Source organism: Crinia signifera, chromosome 1 (assembly GCF_055691185.1).
Source record: "Crinia signifera chromosome 1, ASM5569118v1, whole genome shotgun sequence".
NCBI classification, from domain to species: Eukaryota; Metazoa; Chordata; class Amphibia; order Anura; family Myobatrachidae; genus Crinia; species Crinia signifera.
Genome location: NC_139217.1, coordinates 343,385,322 through 343,407,493, shown reverse-complemented (window position 1 = coordinate 343,407,493; position 22,172 = coordinate 343,385,322). Strand labels below are relative to the sequence as shown.

The following is a 22,172-nucleotide window of genomic DNA, read 5'->3' as shown; positions in this document are numbered from 1 at the left end:
TCGTTAACAACCCCCATCACAGTTGGGACATTCGGCGATACCCTTTCAGCAGAGGAAACGACATTTCCCCCACGCACCGCAGTAATAGACGGAGCTATCGCTTTGGCTATGAGGTCAGATACTGACTCCAAAGTTGCCGAAGGGGCAGTTTCCCCCTGCCCACCTGTCCCGGTGGTTAACAGAGGAGCCACTGCCGACACTACCGCTGCGCATATAGCTGTAAGCGCCGATGTGTCTAATGACACGGTGTTACCTTCTGTGTTTCTCCCTGCAACCGCGTCCGCATATGAGCGACCCGGTTGCGTCCTGGCCCCTTCTGGCGCCATATTGGTCTCCCTTGCCTTCTCCGCGACCAACCTTCTCCTCGCTGTCCGTCTAGATCTGGCGTTAGATTTTTTAACCCCTTCTACCGGATTCATTTCTGAACCACTTTGTTGGTCCCCTTCACTAACCCCACCTTCTTCGCTTGAACCAGCGAAGGGGGCTTGCTCTTGCGCCCCGGATTCGCTGCTCTGCGAATCCACTTCATCTGATTCACCGCCTGAGGATACGGATTCATCCGAATCCTCGCTATTGTCCTGCCACGTAGCTACGGCCGATTTAAACATTGCGAATTCGGCTTCGGTTAGCTTATGCCTCATATCTTCAATAAATTGTCCCCTGGGGTTGCTAACATCACCAATACCACCAGATGGCGCTGCTCTATCATTTATATTCTTTCTTTGTCCCTGAGACCTCCTGCCATTCTCTCTCCTTACAGCAGAGGGCGCTAGGGGCATGGAAGTGCCTGCAACACAGTCTGCACTGTGGTACGTATCAGCCCTGTTCTCTCTTCCCTGCCTCCCATTACCCTCAGTGCTTATATGCACGGGGCCACCTTTACTATAACTAGGGCGCCCTGCCCTTCCTTTTTTAACTTTTTTACCATCTTTAACTAAGGGTGCGGGACCGGAGTGACACTCGGCCCCCGCACCCCTTATTTCAACTGGTGAGGCGGCAGCGTCAGGCCTAGTGCCTGCGCTCCGCCTGGTAACCTGGCTGGCTGCTGAAGTAGCAGCGAGGGAAGCAGGCTCCGTTGCCTGCGTCCCCGCTGCCCTCCCCCTTGCGCGCGCCGGAGCTGTCCTAGCTCCCCGCCCGCCGTCGGAGCCTCGCGCGGCAGGAGGTGCATCCGCACTCCTGCGCTGCGCATACCCTGCTCTCCCCCTCTGCCGCCCGCCCGCTAGCACTACCCGGGCGGGCGAATCAGGTACGTGCGGCCTACCCCGCTTGCGTCCGCCCGCCCGAGCACCGCGGCCGGACGGCTCCATCCCCCTGCCTCTTCCTCGCCGCCCACCCGCTTGAGTACTGCGGGCGGGCGGCGTAGCCACAGCGACTATAAGAGTTTTATTTATGGGGGCTGCAGCAGCCGCCTCAGCCCCCCTTCCACGCGACGGTGATGGGGATAAGCCCCTCTCCTCACCGCGGACGGGAGGCCTGTTCCGGGGCCTAACTACACTGCCAGCATATCTGGTGGGAGCCCCCACAGATCTTTTAGGCCTGGCAGACATATAGAATAGGACAGAAAGGAATTAGAAGAGAGAGAAAGGTTTATTAAAGACTAGGAAAAGAATAAGAAATTATAGAAGAGATATAGAGGAAAAGATATATATTGTCAATAGCAATTGAATATAAGAAATTCTCTGTACTCAACAGTCCTCTCCAACGTTTCCTGAAGCAAGAGGCAGAATCTTCTGGAAGCAAGAACATCACCCCATCAATCTCCACCTCTGACCTCAAGCAGCCTATCCTGGACCGTCATTCAAATCAGCCGGCCCGTCAATCAAGATAAGCCGAACCCCCGGACCCAGATCCAGTGTGTGAGCTAAGGATTCCTGCCAATAGCCAGGTGAGTTTATGCTGTTTTCAGCCAGACAAGCTGGCTTCTACAGTCTTTACATTCTATATGAAACGTGCAAATGAATCTAATCAAATACTTTATGACACTGTACTATGGATGATATTTTGTTTATATGATAATTTATTACTTAATTGCATTATAGTGTGTGTGAAATAGGAAATGCAAATTTTCAAGACTATATGCTATTGTTTCTGCAAGTGTATTTGACATAACAATACAGTATTCCTATTAGTATTAGAATTATTAGAATTAGATGTTTCCTGATACAAGAGCAATTACACATGTAAAACAGCAATTTTTAGAACCTTTACTCACAGTATATATTCGGGATGCAAAATGCGTTCCAAATGTGCAATATGGTAGAGGTATACTGCTATACTCAGTAGTGAAACAAGGAATTGTGTGGTTTTAAATGAAAAATGTTTTTTTACCCCTAGCCAAATTGAAGCGGCTTTAATGCAGCACACTTATTGGCCACTACAGTGAGAAGGAGGGACATTGATTCTCAGGACTGCCTTGTAAATTGCATCTATTTAGTATAGATTTATTAAATATGGCTGAACTGATTTAAGAAGTATTTCTTACATGCACTCAGTGGTGTAACTTCATCCCAGTTGCCCGGAGGCAAGATAAATATTTTAGCCCCCTCTTCCCTACAAAAGTGATTAGTATTTTAACTGACTCTTCTATACCCACTACTACATCCCCGATCCCTCTATATCCTACACTATTCTTCTGACCCCCTCTGTACCCCATACTATACCACTAACCCCTCTATACCTTACACTACATCACTGACTCCTCTATACCTTGAACTACATCACTGATCTCTCTATACCAGGGCTGGCCAAGCTGGTCCTCGAGAGCTACCAAAGGTCCACGTTTTCCAAATCATCTAGCTGATGCAGAGGTGTAGTCATTACTAACTGTCACATTTTCAAATATTCTGCATTCATTCCTAACTGACACATTTTATAGAGCCACAGGTTGCCTGCACTGTTGGCAGATCATGAGGACAGGTTTGGTTACCCTTGCTCTGTACCATACACTACATCACTGACCCCTCCATACCCTATACTACTGTACATCATTGACTCCTCTATACCCACCACTACACCCCTGACCCCTCGACACCCTGTACAATAACTCTGACCCCTCTATGCCCTATACATTATCACTCACCCCTCTGTACCCTGTACTGTATCATTGACCTCACTATACCCTACACTATATCACTGACCCCTCTATACCCTACACTACACCACTGACCCCTCTATAACCACCATTACATCACTAATCTCTCCATTCCCTACACTACATCCTTGACCTCTCTATACCTTGTACTACATCCATGATCTCTCTATACCTTGTACTGCATCCCTGATCTCTCTATACCCTACACTACATCCTTGATCTCTCTATACCTTGTACTGCATCCCTGATCTCTCTATACCCTTCACTACATCCTTGACCTCTCTATACCTTGTACTGCATCCCTGATCTCTCTATACCCTACACTACATCCTTGACCTCTCTATACCTTGTACTACATCCCTGATCTCTTTATCATACGCTATATCACTCACACTTCTATACCCTACACTACGTCACTGACCCCTCTATACCCCACACTACATCCCAGATCTCTCTATACCATAGATTATATCACTGGCCCCTCTATACCCTACCCTAAAATACTGACCCATTATACCCTACACCAGAACTATTTTGCTCTGGGACTCCATCAGTAAAAATTATTACAGGACCCCAGCAAGTTAACACAGAATTAGGGATGCCCGGGATCCCCGTGATTTAGTCAGCCAATGAGAATAGAATATATAATATAATAATAATATCTATCTATCTATCTATCTATCTATCTATCTATCTATCTATCTATCTATCTCTAAAATCACATGTTTTTATGTGCTAAGTGGACTCTCCACTACATGGTCAGTGATACAATCCAGGGTCTGCAGCTGCCACTGCTTGTTTCCAGCAGAGCCCAAATATACTGTAGTCTTCCCTGCCAAAGACATGCCCCAATACTGTGATGCATCAATGCGCACTTGGAAATTATTGGAATTCTGTGGCTTACGGTAGGTAAATGGTCACACTGAGTACCACGTAAGACATGATTTGATTGACTTACAAACACAGTGTGGGATTCTTGATGTCCAAATAGGGGTCCCTGTCTCCCGGCTGTAACATGTGAGCAAAGAACTTCCTTCAAGCACAAAGCCTGTATTGCATGTATACTGGATAGTGGTTCCCACCAGGAGGACCGGGTCTGAAATAAGACGAGTGGAGTGTTCCATCTCCCCAGGATCTGTGCAGTACATGACTGCAACACAAAGAGAGAGAAAGGAGACGCAGATCAATATTAACAAGTAAACTATATAAATTGACTGTGAAATGAGTCACAAAAAATTGTATAATAAGCAACTTGCTGAGCATTAATAGACATGTGTGGACAACATAAATACATTTCTTGAGAACCTTAATGATTCAAACAGGTGGTGGCCATTTTGTGAGCTAGCCAATATGCTTACGGAAGCAGCTGAGTAGTCACCCGAAAGCAGCTACATGACGGAGGCACTATGTTGTGATCGCATTACTTCCTACAGCATTCATAAGGGGCAGTTTCATGAAATGATATTAACTTAGCACTCAAAATGGATGGTTACTCCTACCGTGTACAGACAAAAGGTCAACTTTAGCTTCCAGTACATATTATAATAGTCACTGCATATATTAACATTATTATTGCTTTGCTATATACTGTAGATTTAGCATCTTGCAGTATCTGTAGCCAGAATTACACACATCAACTTGGAGATCTGCAAGAAGTATAAAGATCTTTGGTTCATGAGTTTATGTCTTTATATGACCATCAACTTTACAGAGACTTAATACACATTCAGGGCAGTATAAAAAATGTAATAAACTGTACTGTGACTACGATATGAGTCATGGATGAGTGTGTTTTATTTATATTATATTTAAGAACGTTCCAAAAGGATTGTCATGAACCTTGTTGACATTTTGTTTCACCTCTCTTTCTTCTACTCCCCATGAATGTTAAAACCTCTATCACATACCAACTGTACAAAATGGATTGTACAGGACTCTTAAATTAATTAAACAGATTAAAATGTTTAGAACTGACTCTTGGCCCATATATATATATATATATATATATATATATATATATATATATATATATATATATATATGTGTATATATATATATATATATATATATATATATGTGTATATATATATATATGTATATATATATATGCATATGAATCCGCACACAATTCACTGGTTCATCCCGGTAGTGCTCACTCCAAGGCACCAGTCCACAATATAGAAATTTGAAAGGAGGGCACTCACCAATTCGCAGATAAAATTTCTTATTTATTCAATTCATTAAAATATTGAACCTCAAACAGTCGTCAACGTTTCGGTCCGCATTTCAGACCTTCTTCAAGACTGACAGTATAGCAGCAAGAGATCATACTCCAACATGAGTATGTCTCTGTTGGAGTATGATCTCTTGCTGCTATACTGTCAGTCTTGAAGAAGGTCTGAAATGCGGACCGAAACGTTGACGACTGTTTGAGGTTCAATATTTTAATGAATTGAATAAATAAGAAATTTTATCTGCGAATTGGTGAGTGCCCTCCTTTCAAATTTCTATATGTATATATATATATATATATATATATATATATATATATATATATATATAAAACATTTGAGAAATGGGTGCTTCAAATGCAAAAATCTTGACCTTGGGTGCCAGGATATAATAATTGCAGTCAAGGTGACAATGGCACCAGAGTGTTTACGCAAGCATCAAGCATGAAGTTGCAGTTCATTACTGTCCAATAGTTTACAGTTTGTATCAGCTATGTATACCAGTGTATATACTGTATAACTAAGATATTTCAGATTCTGAATTATGTATTATATGCCTCTTGGAGTGATATATGTAATTTAATTAAAAAAAGGTATCAGGTTAATACCAATTATTTTCCTGCCTGGCAGCCAGAAATGAAATGATATGGATGACATTATAAATTACTTGTATCGTTAGAATTAAACAGGTTGACTCAGAAGAATTTGTATTCCATGGGAACTGATTAACCCCGGGCTTCTCAATACTGAATAACATTTATATTTGCTATGAAAACATTTAATTCTTTTCATCAGGCAAACTTAAAAAAAGAATCATATTTATAGTAATTTAGTGCCAGAAAAATAGACAATTAGCAATCCCAGCCCGCATACCTGTAGCAGAGAGATCCAAGGGGAAACGGAAAGTAACTGTATTTTATATGTATGACTGTATAGTACTTGTATTGGACTTGACTGGTTAATTTATACCCAAGTAATTTAAGGGGGTATTCATTCCAGGATTATGACTGTCAGAACGTCCTGAAAGTTGGAATTCCTGGCCATTTTCGTCTGATCTGACAGTAGCTCGACAGTTGCAATTCAATGTTCTGACTGTCGAGCGTCAGAAAGTCAGAGGATCAGCGAAAATGGCCGTGGGATTGTCGAAAAATGGCCGTGAATTCGACAATCTACTGCCGTTTCCGACAAAACAGATCTGACTTTAAAAAAACTTAGACTGACAGCCTTTAATGGTTTGTGTGCAGATTGTGTCCACATTGCACTCTGATGGCTAAGCGATGGGAAACGCCTGATTTTAATATCACCAGGAGTATGTACTGGGGAGTATGGAGTATCATCCTGTTCATAAGAGAAAAACCAACATAAAAATGTCTAAATATCTTTTCATAGCTATGAATGACTTCAAAACATGGTTAAGTAATGAGAATTATATTAAGGTAGGATACAATGATAGTTGCTATTTGGGGCAAAGATGGAGGAATCAAAGGGTATAACCTGTGGCAAATGTGTCATATCCTCTATTTTGTTACATGTTCTCAGTAAAGTTCATAAGAATCACAGATCAATATTACTCTTTAGCTTTTTTTTATTGTTTTTGAAGAAGTTACATGTAACTTTAGATCATCTGTCACCATTCACATAATATATAAACCAGTAAAGAAATAGATAATAGGTATCAAGTAAAAATATAATAGGAGGAAACACTTTCACAGGTACAAATACAAAACAGTTCAATAAACAATTGATTCCAAAAGGTATTTACAGAAGTCCCATGATATTCAAGAAGACTCAATAATGAATCTATACAAATGAAGTAACTGTTGGGTTTTGCCAATCCACCTGCTGCGTTCAAAGATGCTGAACTCCAGGTCTTCATAATCCATGGTACACAATCACTTTACATGTAAGTACGTTATATAGAACATTCAGAACGTCAGTTATAAGATTTCAAGTCCAGTTTTGTATTCACAACACAAAACAATATTATATTATCATTTTGCAGGGTTCCGAGTTGAAGATGATATTTATGACAACATCAGCTGATGATGAAATGTCGGTCCTGGTGAATCAAATCATGGGCTAGGTTAGTACCGTCTCTCTCATGCAATGTCTTATAATATGGCAAGAGGGCTGAAGTGTTTAATAAAATGGTCAAATGATGTCTGTGGTCCAATCTTCTATATGCAGAACACAAAATTATTATAGGAAAACAGATTATATGGGTCAGCGAAGGCATATTAATTCAAATTATCTTCAGTTATAAAGTTTCAAGTCTAATTTCTCTGCTGCTTTCATTAACTGTAAGTAATTTATTTTAGTATGAAATTATAAAGTTAATCAGCCATTCAACATACATTTGCTCCCTTTAAATAACAAGTAAAGAAACTTTTAGGCATGCATTTCATTCTCCTTCTTATTATTATTATCTACTTTACAATGTCTCAATGGAGAGAAAATAAGCATGACTACTGGACCCAGACACACAAACTCACAAATATCAGCATATAATATGATAGCAGAGGGGGCAGAAAGAAAGGGAGGATTTCACAGTGGAAATAGAGCTCAGAGCAACTTTCCAAAGCCTCTCTGCCCACTACATTATATGCCATGGGACTATGATTGCCATGGTAAGCACATGACACTGTGGAAAATCTAAAGAATTCTCAATATTTAATAGATACCTGAAGAAACAACCCAAAGAAGAAATGGCAGCAGATAACCAAATAGCATCCAATTCTCTGCCAGAGATTAAGTACACATTTTTGATTGAAGTGAGGCTTTAATTTAAATTTTCATGTCTATTAAGATAGTTTGAGGATTATTTTTGTACTCATTAAACTAAAATACTTTGTTTTTAACAATTGTATGAATTGTAACACACAACAATATCTTCATTAAGAAATCAATGTTTAGCCTGCCAAATCCACTTTTATTTTGTTTCATAATTGCAATAAGTTTGCAAACTATGATTTAAGTTATTCCTGCCATTTTTGATGTTAGCACTGGCCATAGTTAAATATAAATCAGTTTTAGGAGTAAACAATTTGTTAAATATGTATGTCTTTATATGTATAATGACCTCAATATTGTCTTGATAGTTCCCTACAGTGCACTAACATTGACCCTTAGACCAGATTCTATAAAAAGTCTGATCCAGATGCCATTGTCCTTTATCACTAAATTATGGCATTCTGTTAGTCATCTACATATTTAAATCTAAATGGATGACCTACAAATAATAATGTTAATTACGAGTTCTAATTAAATTATGAGTTACATTTCACAAGTAAATATACCATATCTATGTATTTATTTTGTCTATATACCATCCACGGCAGTTTTCTTTCCTGTTTTAGTGATAAAACGATCTCTTTATCCTTTTCACACTTTCACTTTAATTTCCCCGTTTACCACATACTTTTGCTTTTGCTTCAAACCTATACATTAATTTAGTCTATGACAGGTGTATTTAGCCTTGTGCTTTTCATTACTCCTTCATCACAGATATGAGCACTGTAGATCATCTACTGTTGCTTATCAAGAGTAGCAAATTTGATGTTTTCGGAAACCGTTTTAGATGTTGCTAATGCCCAAAACATCTAACTGTGCCACACAACACAATTCAAATATGTCAAATATGTCACTAGCACTTGGTTGTCATCTGTCAACCTGAAATGATGATGGAATAAATGTGTATGGCAGACAATAGGAGCAAACCATTTCCGAGGAATTTTTCTAATTCAATGTAAAACAACTGTAACATTTAATGACTGCTAAAAGGTGCTTCTTCCATACACACAGTAGAGACTCCTTAAATTAATATGAACATGCATCACTTTACTAGGAACTAGCACATCCCACTGATATAATTTAATCAATATTAAAGTTAAAGGATAAATTATGCATTTCTCTATAAGTATACCTCTGGTTTTACTGTGCACTCGGTTTGGCTTAAGCCAAGAGCCAGCAAATGCAGTTACAATAGAAACAAACCAAATACAGAAGTCAATCTGGGTACTGAAACTGCTCCATGACAGAACGGGAAATGGTACCATGGCATTACTATCACTTGCTTGTGGTGATTGATAGGCAGCAGTCTATACTTGTTCAGCAGACAAAAAGGCTGCTTTCATGTGTAACGGGGCACTGTTTATTACTAATCAAAAAAGTGTAATATAAGATGAAATGTTATTGCTGTTTACAACAATAAAAAAAACACTAAAATACTATTGTCAGCAAAATATTGGTCAAGAAAAAAAAGTCTTATTGTTTACAAGAAAACAAATCAACAAATGTATACATATATTATATGAGATATGAAAGAATAAAGAACTACCTGATTGGATATTCTTTAAAATTCTAGTTTAAACTTTTCTCTATTCGCTTATGTATCTGTTTACAACCCTTCAATAACAGTAGTTTCTTTATAGAAATATATAAGTCTGAGCAAGCAAAAATCTTCAGTGTTAAAAGTGGTTTCAGAAAGCGCCGTTAAAGAGACACTGATGCTTTATAAATAGGCTGAAATGGAATTTTATTTCAATGGTTGGCTTAAATGTCTTTTAGTAAAAACAAAAGCTGCAGTAAGCAGTGGTCAATTGTACATTGTAATTTACTTGATCAGATAGACAAAGAATATCAACTTTACTGACATTATGGGCCTTATCCGGACTTAGACATAAGACTCGCAACTTGTGTGTTTGCGCAGTGCGTGTCTTTTTCTACATGCAAGTTGGACTTGCAACACCTTATAATGAAAATGGTTGGAATGGAGGGAGCATGTAAATGTGGTCAAAATACAGTAAAGTATTGGCTTGGGCGTATTGAAACAAATTCCATCCATAATAAAAAAAGTTGCTTGTCTGGGATGCCAGTGGGTACTGAAACCCTTGTGCAAGTAATGAACTGATTATGATGATGACTGCAGACTGCATCTTATTGGACCAAAATGACTAAAACACACCAATTAATACAAAAAGGAGTTAAACTTCGGCAACTGTACTTTAATAGTAAAATGCCACCACATTAAAGACTTCTTTGGGGGATTGTCCCATCGAAATGATATTTGAATCTTGTTCTGTTAGCGTTTCACATGCTGTTGGGCAGTTATAATCTGCAATATGCCAATATCTGTAATGTATATGTATTGTGAGCTGTGATTTTAGTATATTTTGGACTTACAGTAATGCCCAACCAACCAACTGTCATCTTCCTAGTGCATCTGATCCTGGTACATACAAGGTGAAGCTGGCAGCATTGCTGATTGGCCTATGTACTCAACTCCAGTCACAAACTTGCAATTACATTTGCGTCCACTCTGAATAAGGCCCCATGCAATGAAAGCTATAGAAACACCACAAAGCCATTATTAAATAGCCCCCCAGCTATCGCCACCAAATCTTATGTCGTGAACTCAACATTATGCAGTTAATGCCTGACACAAGAAAATAATGATACAGTATGTGCAACTTTCGCAAAAATTGGTCAATAATGTAAATTTTATCATGGATGTTTTTAGCACATCAGTGATTTATCCTTACATTTACCAACTTCAACCTTCAAAAATGTAAATGTATGCTTAAGAAAAGCACAAAAACAATGGTATTCTGAAGGTGATAATTGAAATAAAAAGAATGTGATTTCTGAAGAACTGCAGAAGATTCAAGAAGGCCATGGAACAACCTCGACTGGAGTAATAAAACTCTCTGGGCCTTACTTTTTTCACAAAACGGTGGGTCGCTGCTCCAACTGAGATCCCATTGGCAAGTTAAGGTTTCACTCCCCACAATGTCATATCCTGGATCACACTGGTAAGTAATTTTGGCTCCTCGGACGAGATCTGTGTGAGATGTGGTCTTCCATCCATTCTGAATTTCAGGTAGGTCTGAACAAGAGTCATTTCTGGAGACTTCTAGAACAAAATCAAAATTTACAAACAAGATGTTGCTCATTCTACATAAATAACACTTAACTGTATTGCAAAGCATAACCATTTATTATACCTATTAAACGTACTGTTGCTTGCACTGTAGGTTACTGGGACACAAATCTTACATCAAATATAGTATTAGATTACAAAATGTCACAGTGTGGCTACACAAATCCCCCGATGAGCACTACAATTGCAAAAGCACCACTTTATTGAAGAATTGGTCATCAGATTCTTTGTAATGTTGCTAAACACACATGTATGGGTGCTAAGGGACTCGCCCTTCATACTGCCCATATGCATCTAACAAAGTTTATACAACTGGCATGTATGATCTAATGCTTGCGGGGTGTGATGGAGACTTCGCTTTAGGCTGCCCAGCTGGCATTGTACAATGTACATTAAATAATGTTCCATCAGAAAGTTACTTTGGCACAGCCATCTGACAGTCACCTTAAGAACTTTACCCCCACAGTACATCGGGAGGGGTAATAGCTAACAAGCAGGGAATAAATTAGGCCTTCATTTTATCTTTCAGCCAACGCCTGCAAGATCCCCTTCCCCCCAGTCCTGGCACCCTAGGCTGCAGCCTCATCAGCCTGTTGGTTAATCAGGCACTGCCAGATTCTGTTTTCATATACCTTAGTCAATCTGAAGACTGGATCCCACCCCATGGAACTTTTGTTTGTGGGTTCTATGAAGAACCAGATGTATCAGTAATTATGTCATAGCTGGCATATCTGAAATACAGCATGAGATCATGTACTGCTATTCCACCTGACATGTTATGCTCTCTATAGAAAATGTTTTTGAAATGAGAACTGCTGTTGACCATAATGGAGGACACATTAAACAATTGTAATGCTCTTCAAGCTTTTGTATCCCTATATTGCCACCTGTGGGTATATTTACTAAAGTGTACGTTTACAGTAAGGGAGATGTTACCCACAGCAACCAATCACATTCTAATTAATATTTATCTGGCACATTTTATAATATAATATCTAGAATCTGGATGCTATGAACAACAACTCCACTTCTCTTTACCCCGCATTTATTAAATATAAAGTGATTAAATTGTAAGTCATATCTATCTATCTATCTATCTATCTATCTATCTATCTATCTATCTATCTATCTATCTAAATACTTTGTTTAGCAATGATGATATTTAAATAAGAAATTTCAGAACTGTCTATGGATTTTTTTTTTACATTTTTACATTTATTTAATTTTTTTTTGCATTTTGGCAAACCCCCTCACAGAAACCGTCTTTGTTTGCCCATTGTGCAAGACATAATTGATTTGTTTTAGAAAATTGGTGCACATGTTTGCAGTGGTGTTACCAATATAGACCAATAAAAACATAGAGCTATCATTATCTAAACTAAAATGATAGTTTATTGGCTCTATTTTTTTTAAATTCAGATTGGGGGCTAGATTCTTTAAGCTTCAAAAGTGATCAAATGGAGAGTGATAAACAGCCATGAACAAAACATGAAAGAGATGAGCCACTAATGTTCCATAATTCAGGTAACTCGGGGGTATATTTTCTAAGCCTTGCAGAATGATAAAGTAGACAGATAAAATTATCCATCCAATCAGGCCCTAACCATCATTTTTCAGACATAGGGCCAGACGCACTAAACTTCAAAAGTGATGAAATGGAGAGCGATAAACAGCCAGCCAATCAGCTCTTACCTGCCATGTCACAGGCTGTGTTTGAAAAATGTCAGACAGGAGCTAATTGGCTGGCTGTTTATCACTCTCCATTTTATCACTTTTGAAGCTTAGAGAATCTGGCCCTGGGTGTGGTATAAGAAGTATGTGGTACATTCAGATCGTCTGAATGTTAAGATTATGAATGTTAACATGGTCAGAATGTTGACATGTTAAATGTCGAGATTCATAATGCTGACACTGACATAATCTAGACATGAAAGTTGACAGTCTGTAAATGTTGACAGGTCTTGTAACACTACCCATAAATTTACCCATAACCTTAAAAGCAGGCTAAGCCTTGGTCTAACCCTAACATTTGGGGGCCAAATGTAATAGGATGTGAGAATCAGAAAGTGGGATTTTGGGAGAGTTTTACTATTTTTGGCAATTATGTACATGGAAAAATAAGCCAAATCACAATCTGATTCTCACACCCTATTACATTGTGCCTGGTCCTGATTCAGACCTGATCGATGGGCTGCAAATCTTTGGAGCCCAGCGATCAGGTAAACCCACCCTGCCAGAGTTCACCCCTACCCCTGTTCACTCCTGCAAATGTGTTCGCAGCCATGCACATAGGGGGAAATCCATGTGCAATCATTCCCCATCTAATGGAGTTCGCCCTAGACTTACTCAGCGCTGCAAAGGCCTTCTGGAAAACCGCCAGAAGCCACCTGTGTTTTCTGGGGCACCCCCAGAAAACACCCGTGTTACGCCAACAAATGCTGGCCACCTGTCAATCAAGTTGCGAACAGCCAGCGATGATAATCTATCACTGACTTAGTTTGCATGGACGGCTCACACATGCGCACTATGATCCATGTGCATCTACGGTCGTTTGATAATCTGCAGGGTTACAAAAGGGTCCAAATCAGGCCCATTGTCGTTCGATATTCACAATATCAACTTTCTGACCATATTCAGATTCTGCCAGTGTCAAAATTGTGAAGGTTGACATGCTGAATATTAGGATCTAAGTAATGTTTTTACAGCATATGCTAAATGAAAAGGAAAACTTTGTCAGCACTGATAGTAGGAAACGGTTTCTTTATTCTTGTATTTTAATGTACTGTATTGCTCTGTTCAGATCTTCCCCTAGGATTTACAGGATTCTCTCCGAGCACATTTATAGAACGGTACGATGAAACCTTTCTGTTGTGATTTTTGTCTTTGTTACACACTAGTTTTGAGGCTCAGCAGGTGCTGAATTGGGCCAATCTATACAAATAATGGGTCTTGTCTTGACAAACAGTGGTATCCTATCTTACAGAGCAGCAAGAAATGATAACTATGAGATTAGTTGGAGCAGAGCTGGACTGAGAGGAGTGGAACAGAAGTCCCGTAACCCTTTCAAAGCCATACAATACAGTGCGCAGAGCAGCAAGTACCAGAGCTGGCAAAAGCAACATATAGAATGTAATGTGTGACAATACAGTACACTGAATCTAAGTATCAAGACTTAAATAGAGTTAGACACTAAGAGAAACCAACATTGAATCATGATTGAACATTTCAGTATTTCTTATCCATTCTGCAAGGAAATACTGTGAAATTAAAACAGGTGATAGTTTTAAATTTAAGACCATGGGGTTAAGTATCAGTGACCGCTATCTGTGCCTGAATTAGAACTCATTACACTTTTGTGTGTGCCAAGACATTAGCTTGTGTGCGCTCATCTACTATGCCTGTACCTACTGGCTTTTGTTTAATACATTAGAGAGAGCTGCTCACCTATGTAATTTAAGATGAATCCTTGTCCCTTCCCAAAGATCATTCCTGCTGGATCAGAATGAAACTGAATAGAGAGGTCAGGAGACGATGAGTAGAGTTTCTGAGGACTGCTGCTTCCGACAAACTGTCCTAAAATCTTTGATGTGATTTCATCTCCATCATATATAGTCAGAATATCATTGTTACTCAGATTCAGTCTGCAACAAAGAGTAAACGCAGTTTAGGACGGTTTCGGAGATACACTGGCAAGACTAATGCACACATTCTAGTGTCTGTCATATTAGTATAGAGTGCTATTATGTTCCAACGAAGGGGCACTGGAATTGGGGCAGTATGGAATATTGTAGTGCACAGGTTCTCAAACTCGGTCCTCAGGACCCCACACAGTGCATGTTTTGCAAGTCTCCTCGCAGGATCTAAATAACTAGCTCCACCTGCGAACTGTGTGGGGTCCTGAGGACCGAGTTTTAGAACTACTGCTGTAATATATTCAGAAACCCCAATATATAATGTTCAACAAGTGCCCTAGAACTCACTGGCTTCCCTGCTGTTTGTGCTATGGTTCCAATGATATATTTCTTCATAAGTAAACTCTTTAACATGCTCTACAAAGTGAAGATAACTGCCCACTTTCCACCTCTGTAATTTTATTTTAGGTTTTCATTAATGCAAATAAGTACAAATAAAACACAATAGAATATCCTTTGGTCTTAGAATGTTACAGGTTCTGTATATCTACTGTGTCTTAAACTATTTGTTCTCCATTGTGCATTTGATAAGGCAGCAAGGGTCTTATATAGATTTCACAGTCGCATACTGAATTCCACTTTCCTGTTCTGCTTTAAAATAATCCAAATTTACTGCAGGTTATTTCACACTCTAGGGCAGGATCCATCAGCTGTGTGACTTATCAAATCACTGCAGCGCTGCCCTGAGCAATTCAATCGCTACTGTTACCCTGCACTGGAAGCCCCAGAGTGTGCACTTAATGCAGGTCTTTCTCACAGCCTCCACAGCATTTAGGAAAAATCCATGTTAAGTTTGTCCTCAGACACATGGAGATAGTCCGTCTTGTTACCGAGATGGTATTATGAGAGTATTGTGGTCATATTGCTGAAGTGTTTGCTTATGTCCCAATGCGGCCAAACACGGCTCCCAATTGCCGAGTTCAGATGCACTATTGTTCCGCCCAGTGAAGAGCAGCAGGTGGATAGCCCCCACCACCTGTCTTCTCCTCCGGCTCCTTCCTGCAGAACCTTCAATGCACATGCCACTGTGTGGGATTTAAAGGACCAGGCACGCCAAAAGGTGGAGTTCTGATTGGTGCCAAATTTGAACTTCACTTATTGAAGGAAGTCCTTTTGGGGGCAATCGTATGTCAGAGTATAGGCTCATACTCCAGCATACCTGACTTTTGTGATAATAACTACCTGTGTCTGACTTGAAATCCTTTGGTACTGCTTTTGGTGATTTCTGTTTCGACATTGGCTTTAATGTGACTTGATTCTGCCTTCCCCTTGATACTTTGCTGTCTTTTGGTTCTGACCTGGCTTGTTGACTACACTTGTACAGTATGTTTTACAAAGTACAACCAGCTCTACCCAGAGTATATCAGCACCTGTATGAGGGAACCCAGACAGAAGTTGCGAGGGTCTCTGGTGAATACCACCGGCATGTTAGACTCTATTCTGGGTCTTAGCCATCCCAACATATGGGCAAGGATCCACTATCCATCTGTGAGTTGTGACATCATACACAGATGCTCAATAATTCACTTTGGAGGCAATACTCAAATGGGAAAATCATCACCTGCCATAGAGCTGGTACAAGTTTTGACAGTGAGATATGGCATACGTATCTACTTTTCAGCTCTCTCATCCAGGTGAAGCCCAAATGAGAAATACCACTGACTGGAGGAGAGGGCATGGCACAGCCCGGAGTATATAAAAGCCCCATCCTCTTACAGGGAATGCCATGATTCATTGATGTAAAGGCACCATAATGTGATCTGCATAGAAACATTTCATATTGGTGCTGTTCCCTCACGAGCGACCCACAAATCATGGCAATATCCTCCTGGTTGTGCCCAGGTTGATGGTAAGTGGGCAGAATGTAGGACAACCTACTCTTCTGGGGGTGCTGGAGACTGGCCACAAATTTGTGTATCTCTTGCAATGTCCGGGAGAGTAGACATATATGGATGATGTTGGTGTCCTTGCACATTCTTACACATAGATGTACACCAACAACATTTGCACAAAGTCGCAAAGTGTAGGTGAATGCCAAACGGCATAGGCTTCCCTAAATGTGAACCTTACCAAACCATGTATTACTTGCAAGTGTCAGATTTGGAAAGGGGTGTGTCCTAACTTATTTGTAAATTCCAGTAAAAAATCAAAGCTGCCCAGTGTTTTTTATCTACATGCAAATACAGCCAGTATTATCCCTGTATAAAAATAATGTCTTATATGGAAAGAGGTTAACAGTAGCCTTACAAACATACACAACCAACATTTTTCATTTGAAACATTTTTACAATGCAGAAAGTGGATTTAATAACTGTATTTAACAGATTTTTCTTTTGGCAATATTCGTATTCTCTTGCTACAGTATCTAATGAGATATGCCAAAGTAGAACACATGTAATAATGGTATACCCACCTGCTCTCTCATATTCCCAATAGCTTTCAACCACAGTTTCAATTAACATTCATCTTGTTCTGCATACGCTATGGATACCTGTTCTCATTACATTTGTACAACACTATGTACTGTAGGTTTAATATTGTCACATATTCCTATGCTGATCATGTTATTATATAATCTTTTTATAAAATCTCAGTTCATGGATCGGTGCTGATCGGGTTATCAGATAATTTGGTTACACAAACTCACTTAGATTCGTGTTCTACACTGATCAGGTTAACAGATTATTTGGTTATACTCACTGGCACAGCTCTAAAATAATAATTTCCCATGGGATGATAGGTGAGAGATCTCTGGGGGTGATGGGAAATTAGGATTGTGATTTAAATCAAAAGAGAATCAGATTCTGGTCTACCTATGACTAAATGGGTGTACAGTACACATGGTGCAGTATTGGCAGACAATTTTGACTAGATACTCAAAATAAGGTTAGGTTAGCCGGTTTTTAACATGTAGCCTATCCCCATGTGTGGCCCCGCTACTGTAAGTCAGAATTGCCTAGAAATATAGACTGTGCAGGCAAGGCAATTTTGACTAGATCACAGACATTCATAGTGAACATACATTAAAAAAAAGCCAGTGCATCTAGTCCAGAGTCTGCAGTGCATCTAGTCAAGATCGGCTGTGCATCTAGTCAGGATCGGCTGTGCATCTAGTCAAGATCGGCAGTGCATCTAGTCAGGATCGGCAGTGCATCTAGTCAGGATCGGCAGTGCATCTAGTCAGGATCGGCAGTGCATCTCGTCAGGATCGGCAGTGCATCTAGTCAGGATCGGCAGTGCATCTAGTCAGGATCGGCTGTGCATCTAGTCAGGATCGGCAGTGCATCTAGTCAATATTACTTAGTAAAAAAATGCACCTTGGGGGTAGTCTGGTTCATTCGCATCCTTGCGAGTGACCAAGATCCCACCTTACGATTGGTGGTACGCTGGCCCACCATTCGCAAGATGCGTACGTTCACACTGGCTGGGAATGGATGTTTTACATAAATATCCATTTGCATGTCACTGGGTCCCTCCCACATCTTTCGATGGTTGGCAACCATTGAAAGATTTGGAATGTGCATGCATATGTAAGGTTTCTCTGAGCAACCTTAAATATGTGTGTATGCTCGGGGGAAAGTGGGTAGGCAGATGACCATTAAATGCTGGGCATTTCCATATGCTAATGGTCCAGCTCGCCGCCCCCCCCCCCCCCCCCCGCCCTACGTTCGCAAGCATTATTTATATTGATCCACCAACACTTGAAGGTGTTACACTATATTGCTGTTTTCTCTCCTTTTCATGTCTCACGAGCGATCTACAGTGGTCCATGTGAAGGAGGCATACGAAAGGAGCGCTTGATAGACTGTCAGTAAATTATTTGTATTGTTGGTTTATGTTTGGTGCACCTTGGTGAAGCACCCACTGTACAGGTCAGGCTGCTCCGCAGCGCCGTATTCTCCCCAAAACCCCATTTGCATGAATAGGTCATGAAACCTTTTTACCATAGAATGCTTACTCCAGATATTTATCTATCTATCTATTTATTTATAATTTCTTCGGTACTTGTGTATTATCACGGCGCCCATTGCATACCATAGCATACCGTATTTAGTGGTAAGCGATGGTATGCGATGCGATATTCGCGTTAAATTAACCAAAATGTACAATTAAATATAGCATAGCATCGCATGCCAGCAATGGCATGCGATGCAATGCGATTTTTAATTGTACAAGCACCCTGACGGGTGCTTACAATGTTATATGCACCCCCATTGTCAACGTGACCCCCACTATCAACACCAACCCGAAGCGTGGCGAGCGAAATGAGCCCGCGAGGGGTGGCGGTACGCGTCCTGCAACCTTTTCATACCCCCACTATCCACATCGGTGTGGAGTTGATTTTAGATAGTGTGGCAAGCGCAGCGAGCCCCGCGAGGGGAAGCGGAATACATGTAAAGTATTTTGCCGCCGCTCGCCACGCTTCGGGCACTATCTAAAATCAACTCCACGCCAACGGGGATAGTGGGGGTATGAAAAGGTCGGAAGACACATACCGCCGCCCCTTGTGGGCTCGCTGCGCTCGCCACGCTTCGGGTTGGCATTGATATTGGGGGTGGCGTTGATGGGGGTCCATTTAACATTGTAAGCACCCATCAGGGTGCTTGTACAATACGCATGCCGCTATATTGCATGCGATGCGATTAGATGCACTTCGATGAAAATCGTACATGGATAGTGGGGGTATGAAAAGGTCGCAGGACGCGTACGGCCACCCCTCGCGGGCTCACTTCGCTCGCCACGCTTCGGGTTGGTGTTGATAGTGGGGGTCACGTTGACAATGGGGGTGCATATAACATTGTAAGCACCCGTCAGGGTGCTTGTACAATTAAAAATCGCATTGCATCGCATGCCATTGCTGGCATGCGATGCTATGCTATATTTAATTGTACATTTTGGTTAATTTAACGCGAATATCGCATCGCATCGCTTACCACTAAATACGGTATGCGATGGTATGCAATGGGCGCCGTGATAATACACAAGTACCGAAGAAATTATAAATAAATAGATAGATAGATAAATATCTGGAGTAAGCATTCTATGGTAAAAAGGTTTCATGACCTATTCATGCAAATGGGGTTTTGGGGAGAATACGGCGCTGCGGAGCAGCCTGACCTGTACAGTGGGTGCTTCACCAAGGTGCACCAAACATAAACCAACAATACAAATAATTTACTGACAGTCTATCAAGCGCTCCTTTCGTATGCCTCCTTCACATGGACCACTGTAGATCGCTCGTGAGACATGAAAAGGAGAGAAAACAGCAATATAGTGTAACACCTTCAAGTGTTGGTGGATCAATATAAATAATGCTGTAAGATGGGAATCGTACCCTCTTTAATTGTCCACACTCAGGCAGACAATGATCGCTTAATGGAGTGAGGTCTGGAAATTAGGTCCTCAAGCCCATCCTTTAAACTTGTCCGTATTCGCCCAACATGTAAAATATTTGAGCAGAAAATTCTCCAATAGTGAAATAACGTTTTATTATTATTAGTTGTCAGAGTCTTGTAACATTGAAAAGTCAAAGGCCAGTATTCAATGCCTCTGATTCGCCATATATTCTGGGGAATCAGGCAATTCCCCGGGTTTACAGGGAATTTTCTCACAGGAAAAACAATTTGCCCTATTCAATGGACACAATTCTCTGCAAATGAAGAGCGAATGTCTGGCGATTCTCTGTTTGTGATTCTCTGCGATTCGCCAGTGGTTTTCAATGGGGTTTTTTTAGTGGAATTTGCCGGGAGTTTATTTAATGCTGAAATGGAGAACTGCTTTCTCCATTGATTTTCGCCCTGATTCCCCATTTTGCATTCGTCATCTTTTTATGGAGAACTGTTATGTGTACTTGTAAAATACACTTGTAAAAAAAAAAGATAAAGTTCACACCAGATGTTTTACTGGGTAAAATCTTTGCTTATATTTTAAAACACTTGTTAGAAGCTGATCTGCAGATAAGGGGGCAGCAGAAGTCACATCCATTTTTTCCAGGAACTCTAAAAACATTGCAGGGACCGATGCTAGTATTGTATTGTTCAAGGCCACTGCCAACACTACAAGTACTTTGTATGTCACACTACAAAATTTACGTGTAAGATCCATTTCCAGACTTGCTCGGTACAGCAAATGTGCTTTTAAAATGGTAGACTCATGGAGCTGGGTTACCCCCTATGGCAAGGGATGTTGTGCAGCCTCCCTCCAATTGCCCAGGAACCCAGGGCACACACTGGTCTAGCAGCCGGGACCACACGGTGACATTGGCAGGCAGCCAATTAACCAGACCAGCAGTAGGTCTGATTAATAAATGTAGCCAAGTGACCTTGAGGTTCTAGGCAGGAGGTCCTGAAATGCGCACCAATTACACAGCAGGACAACAGCTACTGGGCACTGACCACGGGTGACGGTGCCAGCCCCGGGGCTGGCACATTGCTAGCCAGCTGCAGGAGAGTGACGGAGCGGCATACACATAGCACCTTGGTCAGCCAGACAGGCAAGGGGTGGGGCGGAGACGGCAGAGCTGGAACCGGGGGAGCCAGGGCGTAATAGCAACTAGTGTACCCAGAAAATCAGCTCGCTCTCCACCGGCCGCAGCCGGCACCGATACCCCCCCATTCTCCCGTCCACTGGCTGTGTGTAATCTGTAGGGAGATGGCTCCAGCAGCAGCAGCAGACCTCCGGCTCCGGCAGCCCCAGCGCGGTAATAGCAGATGTCAGTGCCAGGGCTGCTGGAGCTGGAGGTCTGCAACTGCTGCTGGACCCGTCCTCGTACTCAGGCTGCCGGCGAATCGGCGAATCTCCCAGCAGGGAGAATCAGGGCAAAAGTGCAGCGAATCCTACACAGGATTCGCTGCCGCCCGCGACCCCTGGCCATTGAATACTTTTGAAATTATGTTGTTGTTTTTTTTGGGGGGGGGGTGAAAAAATCAGTCATTTAATTTTTTGAAGACATAAATATATTTTTACATTTTTTTTTTTTTACATAATATATGCAGGGGGAGGGGGGGGGGGGCGCTGCTGGTCATATGCTGTTACAAATGCTGTGCTGCTGATTCCCCGCTGATCTCAAATAAGGGTTGCAGGGACCCCCTGCCCGCTGGTGGGTGGCATGCAGTGGGGTCTGGCAGCACAGGGTCATGTCAGGTAGCGCTGGCGGGCAGGAGGTCACTGCAGTGTATGTGAGATCAGTGGCGGGGTCCCTGCAGTGGATGGGAACTAGT

General features: G+C 41.2%; 1 protein-coding gene across 3 annotated transcripts in view; it reads right to left on the bottom strand.

Moving 5' to 3' along the window:
- Positions 1–22,172, bottom strand: part of SEZ6L (seizure related 6 homolog like) — a 351,778-nt gene that overhangs the window by 32,855 nt on the left and 296,751 nt on the right. For 2 of the 3 annotated variants that reach the window (XM_083146527.1, XM_083146535.1), the window contains 3 exons: positions 14,705–14,901; positions 11,039–11,233; positions 4,050–4,241 (listed from right to left, as the gene is read on the bottom strand). In XM_083146527.1, the coding sequence (XP_083002653.1) occupies positions 4,050–4,241; positions 11,039–11,233; positions 14,705–14,901 (584 nt within the window). The remainder of the gene's footprint in view (positions 1–4,049; positions 4,242–11,038; positions 11,234–14,704; positions 14,902–22,172) is intronic. The other variant, XM_083146544.1, reaches the window with a different exon arrangement.